Source organism: Gastrolobium bilobum, unplaced genomic scaffold, assembly GCF_033153095.1.
Source record: "Gastrolobium bilobum isolate Gb01-03AN ecotype WA unplaced genomic scaffold, APGP_CSIRO_Gbil_v1 utg500, whole genome shotgun sequence".
Taxonomy (NCBI): domain Eukaryota; kingdom Viridiplantae; phylum Streptophyta; class Magnoliopsida; order Fabales; family Fabaceae; genus Gastrolobium; species Gastrolobium bilobum.
The window spans coordinates 1,300,350-1,321,272 of NW_026896335.1; the positions used below are offsets into that span (position 1 = coordinate 1,300,350).

At 35.6% G+C, this 20,923-nt stretch overlaps 2 protein-coding genes across 2 annotated transcripts; both read right to left on the reverse strand.

The window, feature by feature from the left end:
• Positions 1-3,580: 3,580 nt before the first annotated feature.
• On the reverse strand, positions 3,581-10,731 carry LOC133299065 (ARM REPEAT PROTEIN INTERACTING WITH ABF2-like). Its single transcript, XM_061498473.1, has 19 exons — positions 10,382-10,731; positions 10,090-10,253; positions 9,525-9,697; positions 9,319-9,439; positions 9,163-9,237; positions 8,959-9,053; positions 8,691-8,766; positions 8,266-8,373; positions 7,831-7,959; positions 7,576-7,644; positions 7,334-7,393; positions 7,011-7,134; positions 6,743-6,882; positions 6,131-6,194; positions 5,923-6,002; positions 5,552-5,616; positions 5,333-5,450; positions 5,108-5,232; positions 3,581-4,153 (listed from the first exon to the last, which is right to left on the reverse strand). The coding sequence occupies exons 1-19, from the start codon at positions 10,623-10,625 to the stop codon at positions 4,063-4,065; spliced, it is 2,121 nt and encodes a 706-aa protein (XP_061354457.1). The 5' UTR covers positions 10,626-10,731; the 3' UTR covers positions 3,581-4,062.
• Positions 10,732-17,437: 6,706 nt separating this feature from the next.
• Positions 17,438-18,010, reverse strand: LOC133299205 (uncharacterized). Its single transcript, XM_061498643.1, has one exon. The coding sequence runs from the start codon at positions 18,008-18,010 to the stop codon at positions 17,438-17,440; it is 573 nt and encodes a 190-aa protein (XP_061354627.1).
• Between the last annotated feature and the right edge of the window lie 2,913 nt (positions 18,011-20,923).

A 20,923-nucleotide genomic window follows, 5' to 3' on the forward strand; every position in this document is an offset into this window, starting at 1 on the left:
AGAGAGAAAATACTTCTTACCGCTAAAAGAACCCGGATTGATGGGTCCACACAAGTCGGTATGTATTAATTCCAGAGGTTGCTTAGCCCGAAACCTTGCCGTCTTCTGAAACGTAGTCCTGGCATGCTTGCCAAGTACACAACTCTCACAAAATTTTCCTTCAAAGTTTATGTCAGGTAACCCGTCCACCATCTTCTTCTTTGCCAACTCGGTTAGACCACCATAATGTAGGTGACCAAACCGGAGATGCCACAGTGACACCTTATCTTCTACCTCGGCTTGTAAACATTCAACCTGTACACATTTCAAATTCAGTTTATACATACGATTCTTACCCATTTGAACTCGGACTATCACCCGACCTCGCTCATCTTTCAAATACAATACCCGGTCTTTCATAATAACCGAGTAACCTTTCTCCATCAATTAACCCATGCTTAAAATATTGCTTTTTAGGTCGGGTACATAGTACACATCTCGAATTGAGCCAATTAACCCGTCCTTTTGTAAAAAACAGATCGTACATCGGCCTTTTACCTCAACCTTCGAGGCATCCCCGAATGAAACATGTCCGGTTTCCACCTTTCTCATCTCCTTGAATAAGTGCTTATGTCCGCACATGTGGTTGCTCGCACCCGTGTCAAGATACCACTCCATGTCATCGTCTGACCTTCCTTCACTGTGTGTCATTAACAAGACACCATCCTTCATCTCGCCTTCTGTGGCTAGGTTAGATGTCTCCTCCACCCTTTTCTCTTCTCTGCATTCTCTTGCAAAATGTCCAACCTTGCCACAATTGTAACATTTGTCCGAGTTACAATCTTTTGAATAGTGACCATACTTGCCACACTTGTAGCATTCAATGTTTGAATAATGTGACCGACCTCCTCGACGACCCCGTCCTCTTCCACGCCAGTTCTGTTGACTTGATTGTCCTACCTCATCATTACAACCTTCTTGACTTCGGCCTCGGCCCCTACCACCACGGCTAGTACCTCGTCCACCGCGGCCACGTCCTCTACCTCGAAAGTTTTGAGAATAGAGAACATTCTCATCTTTAATTGTTGCTTTGGTCTGAAGCGCTTGTTCAAGAGTCTCCTCCTTCTTCTTCTTTCTTTGTTCATGCGCTTCAAGAGAACCCGCCAACTCATCAATAGTGAGTGTAGACAGATCCTTGGACTCCTCTATCGCACAAACCACGTTTTCGAACTGGTCTGTCAAAGATCTCAGGATTTTCTCCACCACTCTGGTGTCAGGTATAACTTCTCCATTCCGTTTCAACTGGTTCACAACTCCCTGAACCCGGGCAACGAACCCGGATACTCCTTCCGTGTCCTTCATCTTTATTCCCTCCAACTCGGCACGAAGGGTTTGAAGCCGGACTTGTTTAACCCGGTCAGCTCCTCTATAGACATTTGCCAAGGTGTCCCAGGCTGCCTTTGAGGTCTCACAATTTGCTATCTTCTCGAACCCGGATTCGTCCACAGCTCGGAAGAGCATGAATAACGCCAGCTTGTCCTTTGCACGCGTCTCTTTCAACGTTTTAGTTTGAGCCGCCGAATAGCCTCCAGTGTCATGTGGTTCTACAAAACCTGCTTGAACATTCTCCCAAGCGTCCTGGGATCCGAGAAGAGCCTTCATCTGGATGCACCAATTCTCGTAGTTCTCCTTCGTCAACTTAGGTAGTGCCATATCACTCCCCCTTTCCATAGCTCTGATACCAATTTGTTAAGGTATCAACACACAGATGCAAGAGACAACCAAACGAATAATCTACGAAAGTTTTTCTTTATTATCAAACTCTCTTTTCTTGCTCTGTACTTTCTATGACGATTACATCTCCTTATATGGTAGCTTGCTAAAAATAACTTAAACACCTATTAAAAGCTATTAAACGCAATAAAACATAAACCGTAGAAAACTTACAGCCATTTAACAAATATCAAAACCAAACCCCCATAACACTTAACCAACATTAATTCCTAAACATAAAACTTCTAGAGACCCATTAATCTAAAAACCGTACATTTAAGTTTATCTAATAACAATGATGACTTTTCGTGATGCTTGGGCCTGGCCAGAGCAATATACTCGAATATTCTCCTCCGTACTTGAGTAAATAATTCAAAGGAAACTTAGTCTGTGCAATATACCTGGGTATCTCTCTATATACCACGGTAAATAATTCATTTTTAAAAAAATAAACAGGTATCCGTTCATATACTCCGATAAACAGGAGCAGATGAGTGATATATTTTGGTATGAAGACAAAATAATAATTAGTTATTAATGAAAGGGCACAGTGCTCAAAAAGCCTAGATAATTTAATATTAACCCGTGTTATTAAATCCGATCCGGGCATCAATCCGGTCAGGATATTGGGTCACTGGTCGAATCGATTGAAATAACATGTCACATTTTCTTAGTTTATTGTTTCGCAAATTGCTTCAGTATTGAAAGCTGAAATTTTAGAAAAATATACTACTAGGAAATAAAATTACAAAAAAAATTAAAATGAGTTCTACATTTTTTTAAATAATTGTTTTTTTTTTAAATACATGACCCGACGGGGTCACGGGTCACCAATTTTGACCAGGTTTGGTCAATTTTGGCCGAGTTTGATCGGGTTTTGACCAGATCCAGTGCATGGCCAATCCGATGCTTGAGTAAAACCCGTCCGTTGACCAGGTCGGGCCAGGTTTTATAACACTGATATAAACAACAGCAAGTAAGGGTTGGCCATCAGTAATCTAAATTAATATTTAAATAACTTATGCTTATCAACCAAAACAAAAAAACAAAACACAGGCTTAATCCTAATTTTTTAATCGAGAAAACAGTGATTGTTGGCTACAAATCGCTGCTGGCAAGACATCCAATCTTTAAGAACTCCAAAGTGCGTATGAATTTCAAATGAATCAATCAAAAGTTTGGGTTATTTCCAACAAGCACGAATAATAAAATATTCAACAGTTAATTCGTCCTGTATATCCAGCAGTAGTTGTCCGCAAGAAATTATAGTAGAGGAGAAAAAAGGCCGAGGTGAAATGAACTTGAAAGAGAAAAATGCATGTTTTACTTCAGTCACGCACGTACGATGTCTTGCACGGTATACACCAATCATGAAACAAACACAGAAGGCCGATTGGCCTATTCAAAGCGACGCACACTGTTGGGATTCTTTCCCCCGTACAAAGAGAAGGTGATAGAGGAAATAAAAAACCTACAACAACAATCAAACCTTTTCCTACAAGGCTGTCTTACATTATTCTACGGAAAATTAAATCACGGGTGTACGTAGAGAAATTCTAATACACCCAGACAGGAGATTAGACTTTATAATCTGACGACATTCAATTTTCATGTCACGTGTTATGTTTTGATTTGAGTGAATCAGTACAGTGTTCTATAAAAGATTATCCTCAACCACCACAAAGCTGGAAAATTTGTTCAGTCGATTTTGTCCACTGATTTTGTGTTGGTTTCATTTGGACGTAGGAAAACATTTTTGTTGCTTGACTGCATGCATAAAGAATAAATTCACAATATTGGAAGATAAGATTAAAGACAATACATCAGCACTTACAGGAAGACAAGATTTTGAGTCAATTAATTTACAATATATTTCCATATCAGAAGACAAGATTAACGACTTACATAACATAAATTACCCATCAGCACAATTTTCTTGCAGACGACTATCTAATTGTCATATATACATGAAGTGCTTGGGTAACCTATGATAATAATCATGAACTCAACAATTGAAATGCAAAATCAATTGAGAAGGAGAACTATCAAGTCAAAACCGTCACAATATTGCATGAGGAAAAACAATGTTCGTGAAGGTCATCATATCTGCTACATCTATGACAAAGGTTACAGCCAGAAGGGACTAACACTGCATCAGAAAAGAACATACATGACCTGGTGTTAGATATTACTCTAAGCCATTCTGTATTCCATCCAGGAGACCTCCTTCACGGGTTCAATAAAAGGAAGAACATCTACCACATTCTGTACATTACAATCAGTTAGACGTCAATAAAAGATCCACAGATACTACGGCTGCATGCTGGAATTGGCCTTTGTAAGAGCTTTAACAAAGTAATTGCGGATCTCTGGTATTATACGCTGAATCAGATGAGAGTGTCTGCAAAAAGTTGGCACAAACAAAAATTCAAGAAGCTTAAGAATTAAGACAGAACCAATGCAATGATAAATGTGGGTTTCAATCATTATATTCGTGATATAAGTATATGGTGGCGACCAAGTTCCAACCAACTGCTTTAATTGATCTGCTGAAACTTAATTATCCAGCTTATTTTCAAACCAAAGGTTGGTGTCTACGGCCAAAACCTATCTATAATGAAGATTAAGTTCCCAGTCTATTGTCAAAAGCAAGCAGAATTAAGAATATATAGGTTATTAAGAACAGAAAAAAAAAAGGAAACAAAAGGCCAGCAATATATTATATACAAAACACTACATCTCCCTCTTCTCTCCCAAAGAAAGAGCAGTACATGGCTTTCCACTCTTTTATAACCATATATAAAAAATCAAACCCTTTATTTCTCATCTGAAAGCCAATAAGACTATGTAAAAATATGTTTTCTAGTTGCCACTTAATAGTTAAATTAATAGTTAAATTATCAGGAGCTTTGCACTAAAATGGAAAAAGGATCATGCGAACTAAGTTTACTACTTTCTTCAAATGTTCCGTAAACCATATACTCATCGATACCCCTGGAGAAACCTTTACACAGCCACCCCCTCAATATGAAAAATAGCTCATGATCCGGCAGAACTATTCATTATTAATTACTTGATATAGTAGGCTGTATAATTACGCTTTAGATTAGACCTGTAAAAGAATATCATAGTTTAAGTAGTGCCTAAGACTTCCAATATCTAATTCCTTTGGCAGAACAAGGAACATAAAGACAATGGGAATTAAAAGTAGGTGAAACTAGCCTAAAACCTCCAGATATATATTCTATTTAGATTTGTGACTTTATTAGGGTATTACAAATGTCTATTACGCATTGGAGAGGAAAAGAAATATTTACGAGACGCAATCACAGGATTGAGGTAATCAGATAGTTACCCTGGCCTTGCACTCAATTTATCAAAGTGCTCCAAGATAAAAAGGATGCATGTGTGCCTCAACGATATAGCATTAAAGGCATCCGAAAGTTCATGCATACTTGACACGTTATCCAGTGATATATCCTGCCACAAAAACATCAAGTCACGAGGAATCCAGTTTCCAGTCTAATACCAGTGCAGGAACACAAGACAGTATGTAACAAAACCAATTCTTTTAGCTGACCTGTGCAATTGTATATTCGCAGAGTCTCTTAAGTCCTTCTAGAAGATATTGATCAGCTGCTCGGAGGAGATCTTGGGCAATATCAAGAGTAACATCAACTGATCCAGTATATATAAATCTGGACAAAGATTAAACAATTAGATTTAAGGTGTCCACAAATTATTACAAGCTTTCACAGTACAACTTTCATAAAGCACATGAATTCAGAATGTATTAGACCTCATCATTGGCTCAAAAACCTCCCATCTAATATTTGGAATCTCTATGTCCCTTGCATCCTTCTCCTGTCATACAATAAAAGACTTGTATATCACAATATAAATTAACATCTTTGCACAAATTAAAAATACAAATTTTTATTGCTATATTTATATTCACCATTCAATTCAACAGCCAGATCTACACAAAAGTTTTCACTAGGTAGACAAAGCATTAAAACCAGAATAACAGGTAACAAATAATGTTTCTCATGAAATCAAGTGGGGTCAATAATGAATTTTCTTTTTTTCGGCTGATAATCAATTAACAGTAGCAAGGGGGTGTGTAAGAGGAGATATATGATCCAGTGTTCGTGGTCAATATATACTCACCCTATAACCACCATCAAACATTGCACGAAATGCATCTGAAGATGCAAGTAGACAGATTCTGTGAGCATAAAACCTTTTACCTGCAGCAAAGTATGAAGATACGTGGTTATCTACTAATGTCAACTGAAGCTACAACACCACATTTCAGGAAAGTTATTTTTCAAGCAACAGTCTTAAGAAAGAAACAATGAGGATGAAAAGCATCAACCTTCAACCAAAAATGTAACGTCAGACAAGGTAGCATTGTTTACATACTGCTCTCCTAAATAAACCTGCAAGAAGAAAATTCTGGGATCATAGATATTCCAACTTCTGAAAACAATTCATCCAGAATTATTTAGACTAGACGGAAAGTGACAAGGGGGCTTGCATCAGGATTCTTATGCAAGTGGCAGGCATATGATATGGAAAGAAATAGATCTTCTAACTACTGGTTATTGGGCCAGAAGATGCTAATTAATAAATGGACCATGTATTATAACTAGACACCACCTCTGAGATATTCAAATCAACTTTAAACACCAAGCAATATCACAACATGCCAAGCACAAAATATACGCAAACTGAATTGAAAGTTTTTAAACATGAATGTATATGTACAAAGAACTTATCAGTATAAAAAGGACAAAATCAAAAGGCAAAGCAAACAAAATGTTGCTACATCATCAAGAAAAGGACAGCAAAAAATTTTTTGAACAAGATCAACAATGTACAAGTAAACAATTGAGATCAAGTGAAAATATTGGGGGCAAAAAATAAAAAAAAAATAAAAAAAACTCTTATGGAGACTGAGGAGAAGCCAAGCTGTATATAAACCAACCTGGGGTGTTGGAGAAGGGGGAGCAGCATCTACAGGAGATAGAGTCATAGCTTTGTTGGCCAACTTGCATAAAGCCACAGCTCCATCAAGTTGCTGCTTAGGGCTGGAAGAACCAAGAAGCCCAATAAGCAACTCTAAACCTGCATGGACAGATGCTCAGCTTCAAATAGAATAGAAAAAGCAATAAAGCACCCGCAAAAAATATTTCATAAGCAAGCAACAACATAAATCAAACTTAAACAAAAGATTTGACTAAGAAGATGCATACCATGATGATCAATAAATATTTTTCTCTGATCATCTGCAGAACATAGATGAGTAAGAGCCAACGCAACTCGTCTTTGGAAAGCCTTTTCTGAAACCCGCATAAGATATAATAAATGGTTGAGCACCTACAAGGAGAAAATTAATAGATTACAAATTAGATTGCAATATAGAACTCATAGAACCATAGAGATAATGCTTGGTTGTTGTTGTTGCATAGAACTTATGGAACTTATAATTGATACAGTAGTAGTAGTACCCCTGCCCTTTTCATGTTAAATTCAGTAAAAAGCATAAAGTAACATGTCAGTGAGACATTGTGCTTACACGGCCATGAATCTTCTCTTCTAATCTTTTCAATGTCTTTGAAACACAATCCTTAGTTGCCTGCAATAAAAACCAATTCCATATAGATCAGCATGTGTTCAAGAAGGGTCTAATTTTCCCAGTTCTTAAAGATAAAATTCACATGCAATCAACTGAAACATTGAATTGCCATTGACATCGGCAACAGAAAATGTGGAAACCCTGAAGCCAGAGCAGCTGAAGTATTAAAGAGGCAAACTTACTTGAACAATAAACTCTCCATCCTGCAGTCTCTGAATTCCACCTACCCTAATAAAATCTGACACATTATCCTATGGGACAAAAAGTAAAATAACCCCCCCCCCCCCCCCCCCCCCCAAAAAAAAAAAAAAAAAAAAAAAAAAAAAAAAAAAAAAAAAAAAAAAGAGCAGTTAATTAACTTTTGTTTGAAGTAACAAGTTTTCTATGCAATTAAGACAGGAGATCTTAATTATTAAAATTCTAGCAGTTTATTGTACCTCATTATCTGCAAGGCCATAAAGAGCAAAAGCAGCATTATGTTGCAGAGACCCATTTTTTGAGTCAAGAAGCTTCAGTAATGGCATCAAGCCACCATTGTGTGCGATACCAGCTTGGTTATGTGTGTCCTGAAATTTAAAATTAAATATTTTCAGGCCAGAGGAAATGGTTATGGTGTTAAAAGGAACCTACAATTTAACATACAAATGGAAATAATAGATTAGTACCACGACTTCTTTGCTAAGAGCTAAGCCCACTAAATATAATGCTTGCCACAAAGATGGAAATATGTAGAATATATATGTTACAGATTCAAAAACTATTTTATAAAGAAAAATAACACTAAATCAATTTCATGAATATAATGATGACTTTAATCTCTAAACTAATATAATTGAACTATAAATCCGAAAAGACAAAGGAAAATGAATAACCTGGGCCAATCTCCCCAATGCAAAGGCAGACATTTCTCTGAGCTGAATATCAGGGGACTGAAGCATCTCTATCAGAGGTCGGACGGCACCTCTCTGCACAATGTGAACCTACAAAAACCAAATGAAACAGAAGGCAAGAATTAAAAATGCGGAGATATAATATGGGAAGCATCAACGCCCAGAGTAAACATCTACCCTGTCCAGAAATAAGTAACACAAAGAATCCAACTTTTGAAGTTGGAATTATAAAACACATGCTCCAAACTAAAATTCAGTTGTCTATTGTTTTCATTTCTACCCCTCTTCACCATCCAGTCAACAAGCATAAAAAATAGATGTTAGGGTTTCTTCCCTTTCAACCTTCCCCTCCCTCACCCCTCAGTACAAGTCACAAAGATAGTTAGAAAACTAAAGTTTATGCTTACCTTGCAGTCTGAATCAGTTGCTGCAAACTGTCCAAGTAACAAGGCTGCTTCCCTCTGGCTTTCAGAGCAACAGGAGCTGTAACATAAAACAATTTTAGAATAGATTAACAAAAATATATCCTTTTCAGCAATTTATTTTATTGAAGATTATTGCTATGAAAATAGAGGAATTTTGGGATATTATAATACCGATACAAATTGAGGATAGAGGTAGGGGAGAGGAGGAAGGGAGTATTGCAGTTTTCCAGGGTCCAAACTGAGAATATACCTAAGTAATCCAATAACAGGTTGTAAAGCTCCAGCAAGAAGAACTTCTTTTTTTATATTAGGGGAAGAGTGGACCAGATTTCCAATCACACCAACCTGTAATACAATAAAATTCATGGCATTTTCCCAGTAAGAGAAGCGTAAAGACCAAACTCAACATTATTGCAAAATTTAGCATTAATAATAAAGGTTGCACTAGCAATACCGCTTCATAATGAATAGCAGCATCTTCTGAATGAAGCATTAGAATCAGAGTTGGAAGAGCATTGCAATCAACAATCTGACAAGTCCAGAGGTTATGTGACTTACTCATATCATATTGAAGTCAATAAATTGCTCACTTTCAGCAAAGAACACTTACCTGATTTTTATTTTCATCATTTTTAAAAGCCAGGGTTCGCAATGCACCAGCAGCTGCTCTTTGCACCTTTGTATCGGCGAATTCAAGCAAATGAACAAGTGGTGGAATTCCACCTTCCATCCTACACATCAACACCAGATAATCATAAGAACAGAATCATACCAAATTAGAATTTCAATTGTACGATTTTCTTTGAAGAAGCAAACCTGACACGAGTTTTAATACTGCTGTTCTCGTGAGCAAGATTAGTGATTGCATCGGCCGCCCTCCGAATGAGACTATTAATGGCACGAGATGTTAAGCCATTATTATGCCTCTTCAAAAGATCAACAAGATGTCTTAAGGCACCACTATCAACAATTAGCTGTTGATGTTCTGGCTGTAGGAAGGCATTTCCAAACAAATTAGCTAGTTTAGGTTAGGAATTATATGACATATTAGACCCTCAGCCATCATCTTCAAAGCTCCCCTCTACCATTCTAAACTAGCTCACATCATTTAGCCAAAATAATATGATAATACATTTTCCAAAAAAAAATGAACGAACAACACTTCAAAATAAAAATATGTAAGCGAACTTGACGTGTCAACTTTCACCTATATATTACAATAAAAATGACTGGAATCGAACTATAACCTTAATCTAAATTAGCAAAATCATATCAAACATGCGTATATAAACTTCAGAACTTGGAGAATCCAAGGCATAAATAATTTCAGTTGTAATAATTCCTAAATAGTAGTTACTAGAAAAAAGAAAAGTGATGTTACCTTGACGGCAAGAAGTCCAAGTGCGAAAGCACTCCCTTTCTCGACCTCGTGCTCAAACGGCATTGGATTCTGAACACGGTCGTTTTCAGCCAAAGGAGGTGCTTGAAGATGCTTAACCAAAGCCGGAATGGCGCCTCCTTCAACAATCACGTTCACCACTTCCTCTGCAAACACAACCACCGAAGGATTCAGACAAAAACAAAGAAGAACACCGCAATCGAATTCCGCAAAAAAAAAATGACAACAAAGGAAGCAACAGGCGAGGAGATCGAGGGAGGAATAATAGATTTACCATTTTTGGCAAGATCAGCGAGGGCGTGAGTAGCGCGCTTCGCGGCTGCTCGATCGGATTCCCTCCACGAGAAAGTGGACTCGAGGATGGTGACCTGTTCCTTGACATCGGAGAGGAGAGCGTCACGGGCGTCGCCGGTGGGAGGCGCGGAGATCTGTCGGTCCTCTTCGAATTCCTCCTCGAGCTTCCTCTTCTGGCCTTTCCTCTCCGGGAGGCACTGATCTGGCCGCCTCTGAAGCTCCATCAACAATAGAAGAAGAACAAGAAGAAGAACAAGGTCCCTCTCTCTCTCTCTCTCTCTCTCTCTCTCTCTCTCGCGTTCTGAGAGACACAACACACTGTATAGGAATGAGGGGAGAGAGACAAGAGGGTAATCCGAAATAGAATTTGGGATTTGAATAGGGTGCCAGATCGGAGGGGTATTTCGGGAATTACACGGATTCTTCTTCTTTATATGGAAGGCGTGAACAGTTCGCACTCGCTTTTGGGCTTTGGCAGTTTTAGTTTGGGTTAATGGGCTAACGTGCGCTCCCGCCGGTAATGAGGTTAAAGAAGGTTGTTGCTATAATTCGCGTGCTAGGTTAGTGGGTTGAAAGAGTGGGTCCGCTGGTAAAGTTGGGTGGGAGATCCTTCGTAGTCGGTTATGATTAAATTAGTTTAGAATTAGATTAAATCTTTTATTTCTAAAACTTGAGTAGTATTTTATTCCTAAAAGCATTGAAAGGATTATTTCATATTATAGGGAAATCTGATTCGGGTTGAAAAATGAAAATCTAATGATTGACCAGTTCGTTATTGGATTATAGGGACTAACGTGTCAATTGCCTTCAACTAAAGCACCTACAGAAGTCAAAGGGTGAATACAGAGAAGATAGAGAGTATTGTTGGACAAAATTGATTGGGCCACATATGGTGGGGGCCCATTAAAAATGAGAAGTTTTTTTATACTGAAAATATTATTCGCATAACATTGTAAAATTTCTATTATGAACTTGTTAAGTGAAAATACCTCTTTTTCGGTACATGCCCATGAGAAATTTTAAATTTCTTTCAATTGCAACAATTGTTTTAGACTTTTAATGATCCGAATATTTAAGTATCATACATATTAATTAATAATGTTACTATATTATTATTATAAAATTTATCCACTGTCTCAAAAAAAATCAATGCATTAAATGACTATAATTACATTTTTAATAATATATTAACTTAAATAAATAATTTTTGCACTTTTAATTTTGATATATTAGTGTTAAAAAATTTAATTATCATTCAATTATACAAAGCACATTAAAAAAATGGAAGGATGAACCCACGTTATTTAAGTTTAAAAAATTAAAAATAGTAATAAAATACCAATTATAATTATTGGATGTTAATAAAATCAACGATTAATAATAGGTGTAAGATTTTTTAAACATGCAATAGTGTAAGTTCATGCTTCCCCATAAAAAAATATATTTTCATATGATTATGGCAATAATATTTTTCAATGATAAGACAATACATAAAATGATGATAATATTTTGAAAATTGACATTTACAAAACATTAAATCCCTAATTGATAGTGTAAAAATTATTTAGAATAACACTCCATTATAAATACCAATGCTTATCAAACAGCATTGAATATGTTTATGATTGAAATTTAATTTGTCTCTTCCTGTGAATTCTCTACGTAGGGGAAGAAATAGAATATTTGGTTCTTTTAACTTTTATTAAAACAACATGTCCACATGATCCTTAAGGCATGTTTGGTGCATAGTATAGGATAAGGCATGATAGTATAAGACCTGATTGTATAGGACCTGATTAAATTTTAATACTATCCAGCGTTTGGTATGATATTGTATAAGATAATATCTTCCAATATTTTAAAAATTAATATATTAGAAAAAATTATTTTTAATATATAAATATTGAAATGATATATTAGTTATTAGGAATTGTACTTGTAAACCATATTAATACATTAGTCCTTTATCAGGCCTAATCCACCACTACTAGGCCGGATTATGTTATACATCATTTTGATGTATAAAGGGGTCCTGCTGTATAAGCTTATACTATACGATGGTCACACCAAACAACTGAAAATGTCATAACGTATAGTATAAGCTTATACTATCAGGCCTTATACATCACACCAAATAGGTCCTTAGGTCCTAAACAGTTGCATACAACTTAGAAGCCGTGAACGGAAGTAGCGAGCTATCAATTTGGACGAAAGTGGCAATACATGGAAATGCATTACAGCAATGAATTCATATTTTCATTACATTAGCTAGCTAGTTCAGCTCATGGTTTCCATTGGGCTCAAATGAAAACTACAGTTGTTGGCCCAATGGAAATGATTAACAATGAAATTTTGCTTTTTTTTTGGCACAATACCTCAAAGGTAAGTTTTCGGTAACCAATTTCTGGACCCTTTAGATCGGTAGTCAAAACATCTGGCTACGCCCTTCAACGTTCTCACGAGGATGAAAACTAATTGCCAGCTTGTTTTAGGGTTTGATGTATGAGATAAAATTATCTCCAACGCATAAAAAAATATGTGGAGTCCATATTCGAAGGAAATAAATCTTTCCACTTTCTTTTACCACGTTAATTAGCATTGTAATAAATGTAAAAAAGGAATGTTATTTATTTTTATTTTTTCGGATTACAGAAGAAAGGAAAAACAGCAAAACAATTACAGATAAACTATCCTGGACTCAGATAAGCCCTGCAGGTGCTTTAGGAGAACCTCTTTGCAATCAAAAGGGGGAGTATCAACCCAACAAGTTTCCCATCCAGTGGATTTTCCGTGAGATGCCATTCAGTCTGCCCCTTTGTTGCCCTCTTTGTGGACATGAGACACTTCCACTCTCCAAGGTCTTCTAATCAGAGCTCTAATCTCCCTAATTAAGTGATAGAAGGGGATATCAATGGGAGGATCCCTTTCTTCAGTAATTAGTTGATTCGCCATAGTTGAGTCTCCTTCTAAAATTACTTGCCTAATGTCATGCTTCCAGGCCCACTCAAGACCTGTAAAGTAACCCCAAAGTTCTGCTAAGAGAGTTGTACCTTGCCCAAGGTTTTTAGAAAAACCAATTATCCAGTTGCCCTCCCAAGGAATGTTATTGTTATGAATAATATATTTATGTGAATGTCCATAACCCTATAGGCATTATTTTAAATTGTAACTCTTCAGAATTATTAATTATTTTGTGTTGTACCTTACAATGTATTGAGAGCTTATAAAGACATGTACAAGAGACAAAGATACACAATGAAAGTTATCGGTCTTTCTCCTTGTCCTGATTTTCTCTCTATTCCTTCTATGTTCTTGTTCTCTTTATTTTATAATATGTTATCAGCATGATAGACTCTACATGACACAAGGCCACGTTCTTAGCAATATTTCTCTCAGATTTCTAAAATCCCTTTGTTTAGCTTTCCTCCAATCGAATCTTGTTCTGTCTTCAACATTCCCTCAGAGCCAAGCCTTACTCCCATACTATATCCGCCTGAGGCAGCAAGATCGGGCCATCAGAGTCACCAAAACCTCCGTCAACGCCTCCCCGTTCTGTTCCAGCGAGAATGCGAGATAATCCCTCGATGGCGACGGCGTGGATCGACAGTTAAGAAAAAGTCTCTGGTACCCCTTGTTGGGTTTTGCTCTTTCACCAAAGCCCAATACGACCTAGTGTGTAAGAAGAGCTCAAGAAAGCTAAGCTCATTCAGTTTGGGGCTAGAGTTTCTTAGAACTCATATATTTTATACAATTAAGTCATTAGCCTCAGAGGTCTACACTTGGTGATTAGAGAGGCTGAGGTAAGGTCATCTCCTTGATAGTGAGAGAGTGCTCACACAACAGCCTTATTCTCCCTTGAGATATAGTTTGGAAGATCTACCACTAGCTAGACTCAAGGAGTTTGTACGTGCAGAGGAGAGCAGTTCGTGAAGAGGAATCAAACACGAGGGCATACAACATAGATCTTCGCAACAAGAGGTAAACATAAAATGATGATGATCTAACCCCCAAGGGTAGCTCAGTTGGCAGCTGAGCTCCCAAGGGATTGCTTGGTGCAGGGATCAAACCCTGCCTCAAGCAGTTTCTTGGAAAATCTTTGGGGGCCAGAGGATAAGCCAAAAATCTTCGATTGGGGGATTAGTCTCGTCCTTTCTCCGGTTGCGAAGCTTAGTGCACCCACTGTTGTAATGAGGGGCTAACCTAAACGGGCCGTACCCCGAGGGCATGGTGCCCAGAGAAGGTTGAATGGGGATACCTCCTGGCAATGTACCAAAAAAAAAAAAATGATGATGATCTGTCGCATCCATACCGCAATAGTCTAAATACTTCAGCAGATCCAATAATTTCTTCAATTGATATCAGAGCCAGATTGCGTGTTTGAATGTGTATCTAGTTTTTTTTTTATTTACTGTTATTCATGTAATTAGTTAGCTTCGTGAAATATTGCACCTAGGGTTTCTATATTTGTTATTATATATTGGCAATTGTATCATTTATAATTCTTCTTATAAAAATCGATGCTTTTATTTTGTTTTTGGCTTTAATCCATGGTAGGGATTTGGTTGTATTTTCTTGGGTTGTAACAAGGAGGCTAATCCCTTATGATTAGGTTTCCTCCTTGATTTTATTTATTTATTTTCGTTGTATTACAAAATTGTAATGAAAGAAAACCAAGAAGATGCAAAAAGAATACATTTACGGCTATTTTGTACTTGTTCATGATGAATGCGATCTCCAGTTGAAAATTTGAGACTGTTGAAAGATTCAAAATGAAAAAATGAGTCAAACGGCAATTGAATCGCACAAAACGGTGGTCGGACGCTCCCTCACTCTTAACTGGAAGTCTCTGCAAGTGGGCTTCACTCTCTGGGAAAGATATAGCAAGTGAGAGCGCATGCCAGCTCTGTTTGGGGCGATCCTAGTAGACGTGGCTTCGTCTCATCAAGGTGGTCCTACCTGTAAAAGTTCGTGTCCATCGAACATCATACGAAGGCGCAACGATCGTAACGGCTAGGGTTTCCAAGAAATATATTAGGTTTTCTTGTCAATTTTTTGTATTTTGGGCCTTTAAGCCCATGGTTGCTAAAAAGGCTTGAACCAGAATTTTATGGACCCAGAAACAAGGAGGAAAATAATAGTGCAAGTCAGATAATATTTTGGCCATCAAATATTGACTTGTAATTTTATTTTATTTTTCTCTAGGGAACTATCGATTAAAGTCTAGTTTATAATTGCTTTATTTTTATAAATGGATGAATTATATGATTGATAACATACTTGATATGATAATATGTCATATAGAATAGTGGTGTCATATTATTGCATAACTTGTTATTCACATGAGCATAATATTATGTCTTCAGCGACTAGTATGATAGTTATTATGAGATTTTATTTTTTTTAGATTATCCTCGAAAACTAATTAATTATTATTATGGTTTTTTCTAAAAAATCTAGATTAATAATTGAATTAATTAATTTTGGATAACTAAAATCAAGACAAATAATGCAAAAAAAATTCCTAAGTTTTGTGAATAAATTTGTGGGTCTTCTAAACTGATATGTGTTAAACACAAGTTGCATACCATAATTATATATCATGATTATGTGAAGCACATTCTACCAATCATGACCGGATGCGATGGCAAGTAATGGTGGGCAGGTTCCATGAAAAACACATGCTAACAAAAGAAAGAATCAATGCAATGCTATATGGTTGAGTCCTTTTAACAAACAGTTGAAATGCTTAGGGAGCCTTACTTGCTACTTGCTACTTCAAAGGTAAGACACTTGAAATTCCAACTCATGCGTAACTAAAATCACAAACACGGACATCTCAATTTTGTGCCCCAATCAACAATCAAAATTACTGTAATTTCTGAGCAAATGGATTAGGGTTCATATAGTTTCAATTTTGTGATTCAATGGATGCCCGTACCAGTAGTACGTACCCGTAGAAAAGAGCTGTCTGAACACCTAGCCTCATTTCTTGCCGCTTATCTACTCTGCCACCAATGACCAAACACGCACACCGATTCTTCCGCCACTCCACATTCCCGCTCCTGAGTCATTCAAGATTTCCAGCGCTGCACAATCGGACTATAAGTAGACTCTCATGTATACGACTATGAAGCTAATGCAACAGAGTGAAAATTTTATTGATATTCCCAAAAAAAAAAAAAAAAAAACTTTTTGCACCGCTCAACGATGGAGTGCTGCTTGTTAGGAATAAATATTTGGTAATACTGCTACCGCTGTACCAATATCAAAAATTCAGTGCATTACATCAATAAAAATATCATATGTCAATTAAAATTCTTTTTTTTTTCTGTTAAATTTTTTCTTCTGATGTGTAATGTTCTCGTTGATGGGATACACTGAATCTAAATAGATCACTGGTACCAAAGATTTTATTTGCTTGCTAGTGAGAAAGATGAAAGGGTTTCGAAAATTGTTCAAAGATGCAACGATGCCTTTCAACATTATAATTACAAAAGTGCCATTAATAAAGTAGTCTGTTCTTCGTGTTTTGCAAGTTTTTGGAACAAAAAATTAGAAATGAGAACAAAATCAAATCTGCACAATTTCAGTTCTAAAAATAAGTTAAAAGAAATTGTTTTCAAAATCAATTTTACAAAGCTCTTCATATTAAACAAGCTTTTTTATTTTTAAAAATAAAAATTGTTTTACAAAACACTAATCAAACGGTCATTAATTCTGGAGGAATTTGCCCGAATACTCTAATCACGTCATCTCTTCATTCCCCGGGAGAAGTTTGTCAATCAATTTGCACAACCTTCTTCATTAGTGTGTTGATATTTCACGATTCATTCTTTGCATAACGAGTTTTCCAAATTAAACGAACAGAACAGACTAATTTATTAATTTTTTTTTTCAACCGACTAATCCGATGTGAATTTTTCATCGTTAGTTAAATAACATCAACCAGATTACAAGTGAGAAGAAATTTCAAGTGCGATATCAATGCTAGGTACTTAAATAAATGAATAATAGCAATAAGAGGGGGGAAAAACTGTCATAATTTGATTTGTATGATGCAAGTAGAATTCACGATCTCCTCAAGTATGAATAGAGAGATATCACAGGTGGAGTAACTAGTGGCCTTGAACCTGAAGAGGTTCAACACCTTGACTTTCCCTGTTAAGGTAGTTGTTGAGGTAAAATTTATGACACCCTTTAAAAAATCACTCGGTAAGTCCTGAATTTTTGTGTAATTATCTGCAAAAATATTCAAAGATGTGCTTATATTATGCGCTCCGCGAGAGGGAATTGTGTCCTCATATAATGGAGCTTCAGCCAAAAGGTTCCCACGATAATTAACATAAGCTGTGCTGTTCTGGTAGCTAAAGCTTCCCGGATTAGGATTATCAACCCTGACCACTATGCCTAATGATACATTTAGTTCCAAAGGTGCGAGGGAAATTCGGAACCCATCAAGCTGAACTGACTGCAGGTTAATTGTGGGGTCTTTAGGCTTGAGCACGGTGAGAAATAAGACCACCAGTATCACTATCAATAGAGTTATAAGAATGGCAGTGACACCACAGCAGATTTTTATCCCTTTGGAACACCTCATGAAACATGCCATTATGTCTTTCACAAATGGGTAAAATATAGAGTTTTCAAGACTATGTAATGCGTATGATGATACAGGGACGATCTAGAAATTAGCTAGATTTCATTATATTTATAGGAATAGCTGTACGTGCATGTTTTGTGATTGTCTGTTTTGATGAGAAATGATTAAATCGGTCTAAACATTGAATTTAGTATAGGGATGAAAACAATGAAGGAGACGGCTGGTGCTGTCTAGCTTTCATTGTCCGGCTCTTGTTTTTGCAGTTATATATATGATTTCCGATTTCAACAAGTTTTGTTTTATTTGTCTATGCATATAAAATGCAATACCATTTATTATAAACAACCATTTTAAACCGAAAATTTCAGCGATTAGTCGTTGCTGGTATGCCTAATGATACAACGATTAAAAAATGAAAAACATTAAATGTCGTTTATTTCAAATTGATCCAATGACAACCAATTAAATAGTAAGAGTGATAAGTTTAAAATGGTGGTAAATATAGTTCTTCTAAAATACCCTTATACAAAAGTTTAGTAAGCTTGAAGGATGAATAATGTACAAACTCATTCACATGTGTTTATAAATTTCATAATATTTTATTATTATTATTTTTATATACAATATTTTATCATTTATAAATAGTACAAAAGTTTATAAGATGGTGAGGATCAAACTCATGACCATTTGATCACATAAACTTCAATATCATGTAAAATGCCAATTCAACTAAATAATTTAAACTTTTAGATGATAAAAATTAGGGTTTGATATCTCATATTGTAGAAGATAAAATTATCTCCTACACTCACCTAAAAATATGTGGGGCCATATGAAGAGAAGAGAGAGAAAATATGGGTCTAACATATTTTTATATATATGTAGGAGATAATTTTATTTACTACAACATGAAAGACATTAAATCCTAAAAATTAAAATTTGTAAATATGTACATGACTGTAAAATAGCAAAGTTATAATAAGATCAAATGTGCGTACATTGTCGGGTCATCTTAGAAATGAAGGAAGAGGGCGAACTTAATGCTAGGATTTTCTTCTTTATTGCTTATTGTTCTTTGCAACTTTTGCAATGTGAGCATAAACATAACAACACACAGAGCAACCCCTATGTTGAATAGACTAGATCGAGATGTGATCTAACCAAAAATCCTCGTTAGAAGCAAGGGCGGACCAAGGGAAGGGTTAGGGTTAGCCATCACTCCTCCCTAAATTTTGATTTTTTTTTATTATCATATATATTAGTAGACTATTAGTCTTAATAATTAGTCCCTCTCTCAAATTAAAAAAAAAATCTAAAGAAAATCCTATCTCGCATCCAACCACAACTGCCTCAACTCTCAAAGGAAAACCATCAACCACATGAATAAATTGGCACAGGATTGTTCCACCTTAACCAATGATTCTAAGTTCAAGGTCTAAGTATGCAGTTGTGTTAAAAACTCGATAGTAAGAGTTTTTCAACATTTGTGGTCCAGCCAGCTCAAAATCCAAATTAGTCGGCGCTCATTAATGATCAGACATTGAATGATTTATACAAAAAAGATATAAGAGAAAAAGATAATGTTAACCTCATTCTCCCCCAAATATCTTAACCCATAATGTTATTCACTCTATATTTTTACAAGATTTTCTAGAAACTTTACAAAATTTCATTTAATTTTTTTTTATCTCATTTGTTTCTTCTTATGCTTGCAAGGCTGCAATTTTATTTTATTTTTATAAACCACGTGTATTCTCCATGGGCATGGGAGACAATCCTGTTTGAGCCGGAATAATCCACATCATGGAGGGCTAGCTCTCTCAAAAAGGATTTTTTGCTTTCATTGTTTTGAGTTTTTTTAGCTTTGATTCTATGTTAAATTCATTTTTCAACCTTCAATTAATTACATACATACTTGATTCTGTTTAAATAAGGTTTTATCCAAAAAAAAAATCTCTTTGGGAGAGCAAGGCTGCAACTCTGTATTTGTGTTCCATTATTTCTAATTAATTGAAGGTTGAAAAATGAATTTAACATAACATCAAAGCCAAAAAAAACTCAAAACAAGTGATGTAATTTAGTACAAATAGAATAAAAGTATTTATGGGAAAATGTTCTATTAATTTTGGATATATAGAGTCATTTGAAATTGAATGAATTTTAATCAAACCCTTCAAAAAAATTAAAAAAATTAAAACTAATAAAGTTTTTTTTTTTAATGTCTGTTATATTAAATTATAAGTACTTTTATTTATAATAATATTTTTTATTTTTCTCTATCATAAAAAATTATGGGTCAGCCACTAATCAGAAGCAATGTTATTAAAACCAGCTCTATTATTGACCCGGTCAAGGTACTGGGTAAGTGGTTCAACTAGTGGGTCACTGGTTCAATCGTATAACCCGGTAATTATATGCAATTTTATAATTTATATTAAAAAATTATACACATACTCAAATATCTAAAAAAATGATAAAACTTTTAAATATTTTAATATAAAAAATTAATAAATCACATATTATTATCCAATAAAGGAACAAACAAAAATATAATGATCGTGATACACAGAAAATGTCATCTCTAACTATAAATCAAATCAAAATTTTCTACATAGTGCATAATTGAGATAATATTAGTGTTCTAGGTACATAACTTATGTAAGTCAATAAGCAAAAGAATATTCAAATATGTCCATTATGATTTTATTTTTTTGAAAAAAAATTGGAATTTTTTTTGGACCGGGTCTCCAATTAACCGACTGGATCATCGATTTTCATGAAAATCGGCCGGTTCTGATGCATGGCCGATCCGTTACTTCAATCGGACAGATTATATGACCGGTTCTCGGATAGACCCGGCCGGGTCAGTCCGATTTTATTAACACTGATCATAAGAATCTATGTCTATTACATTAAAACTTA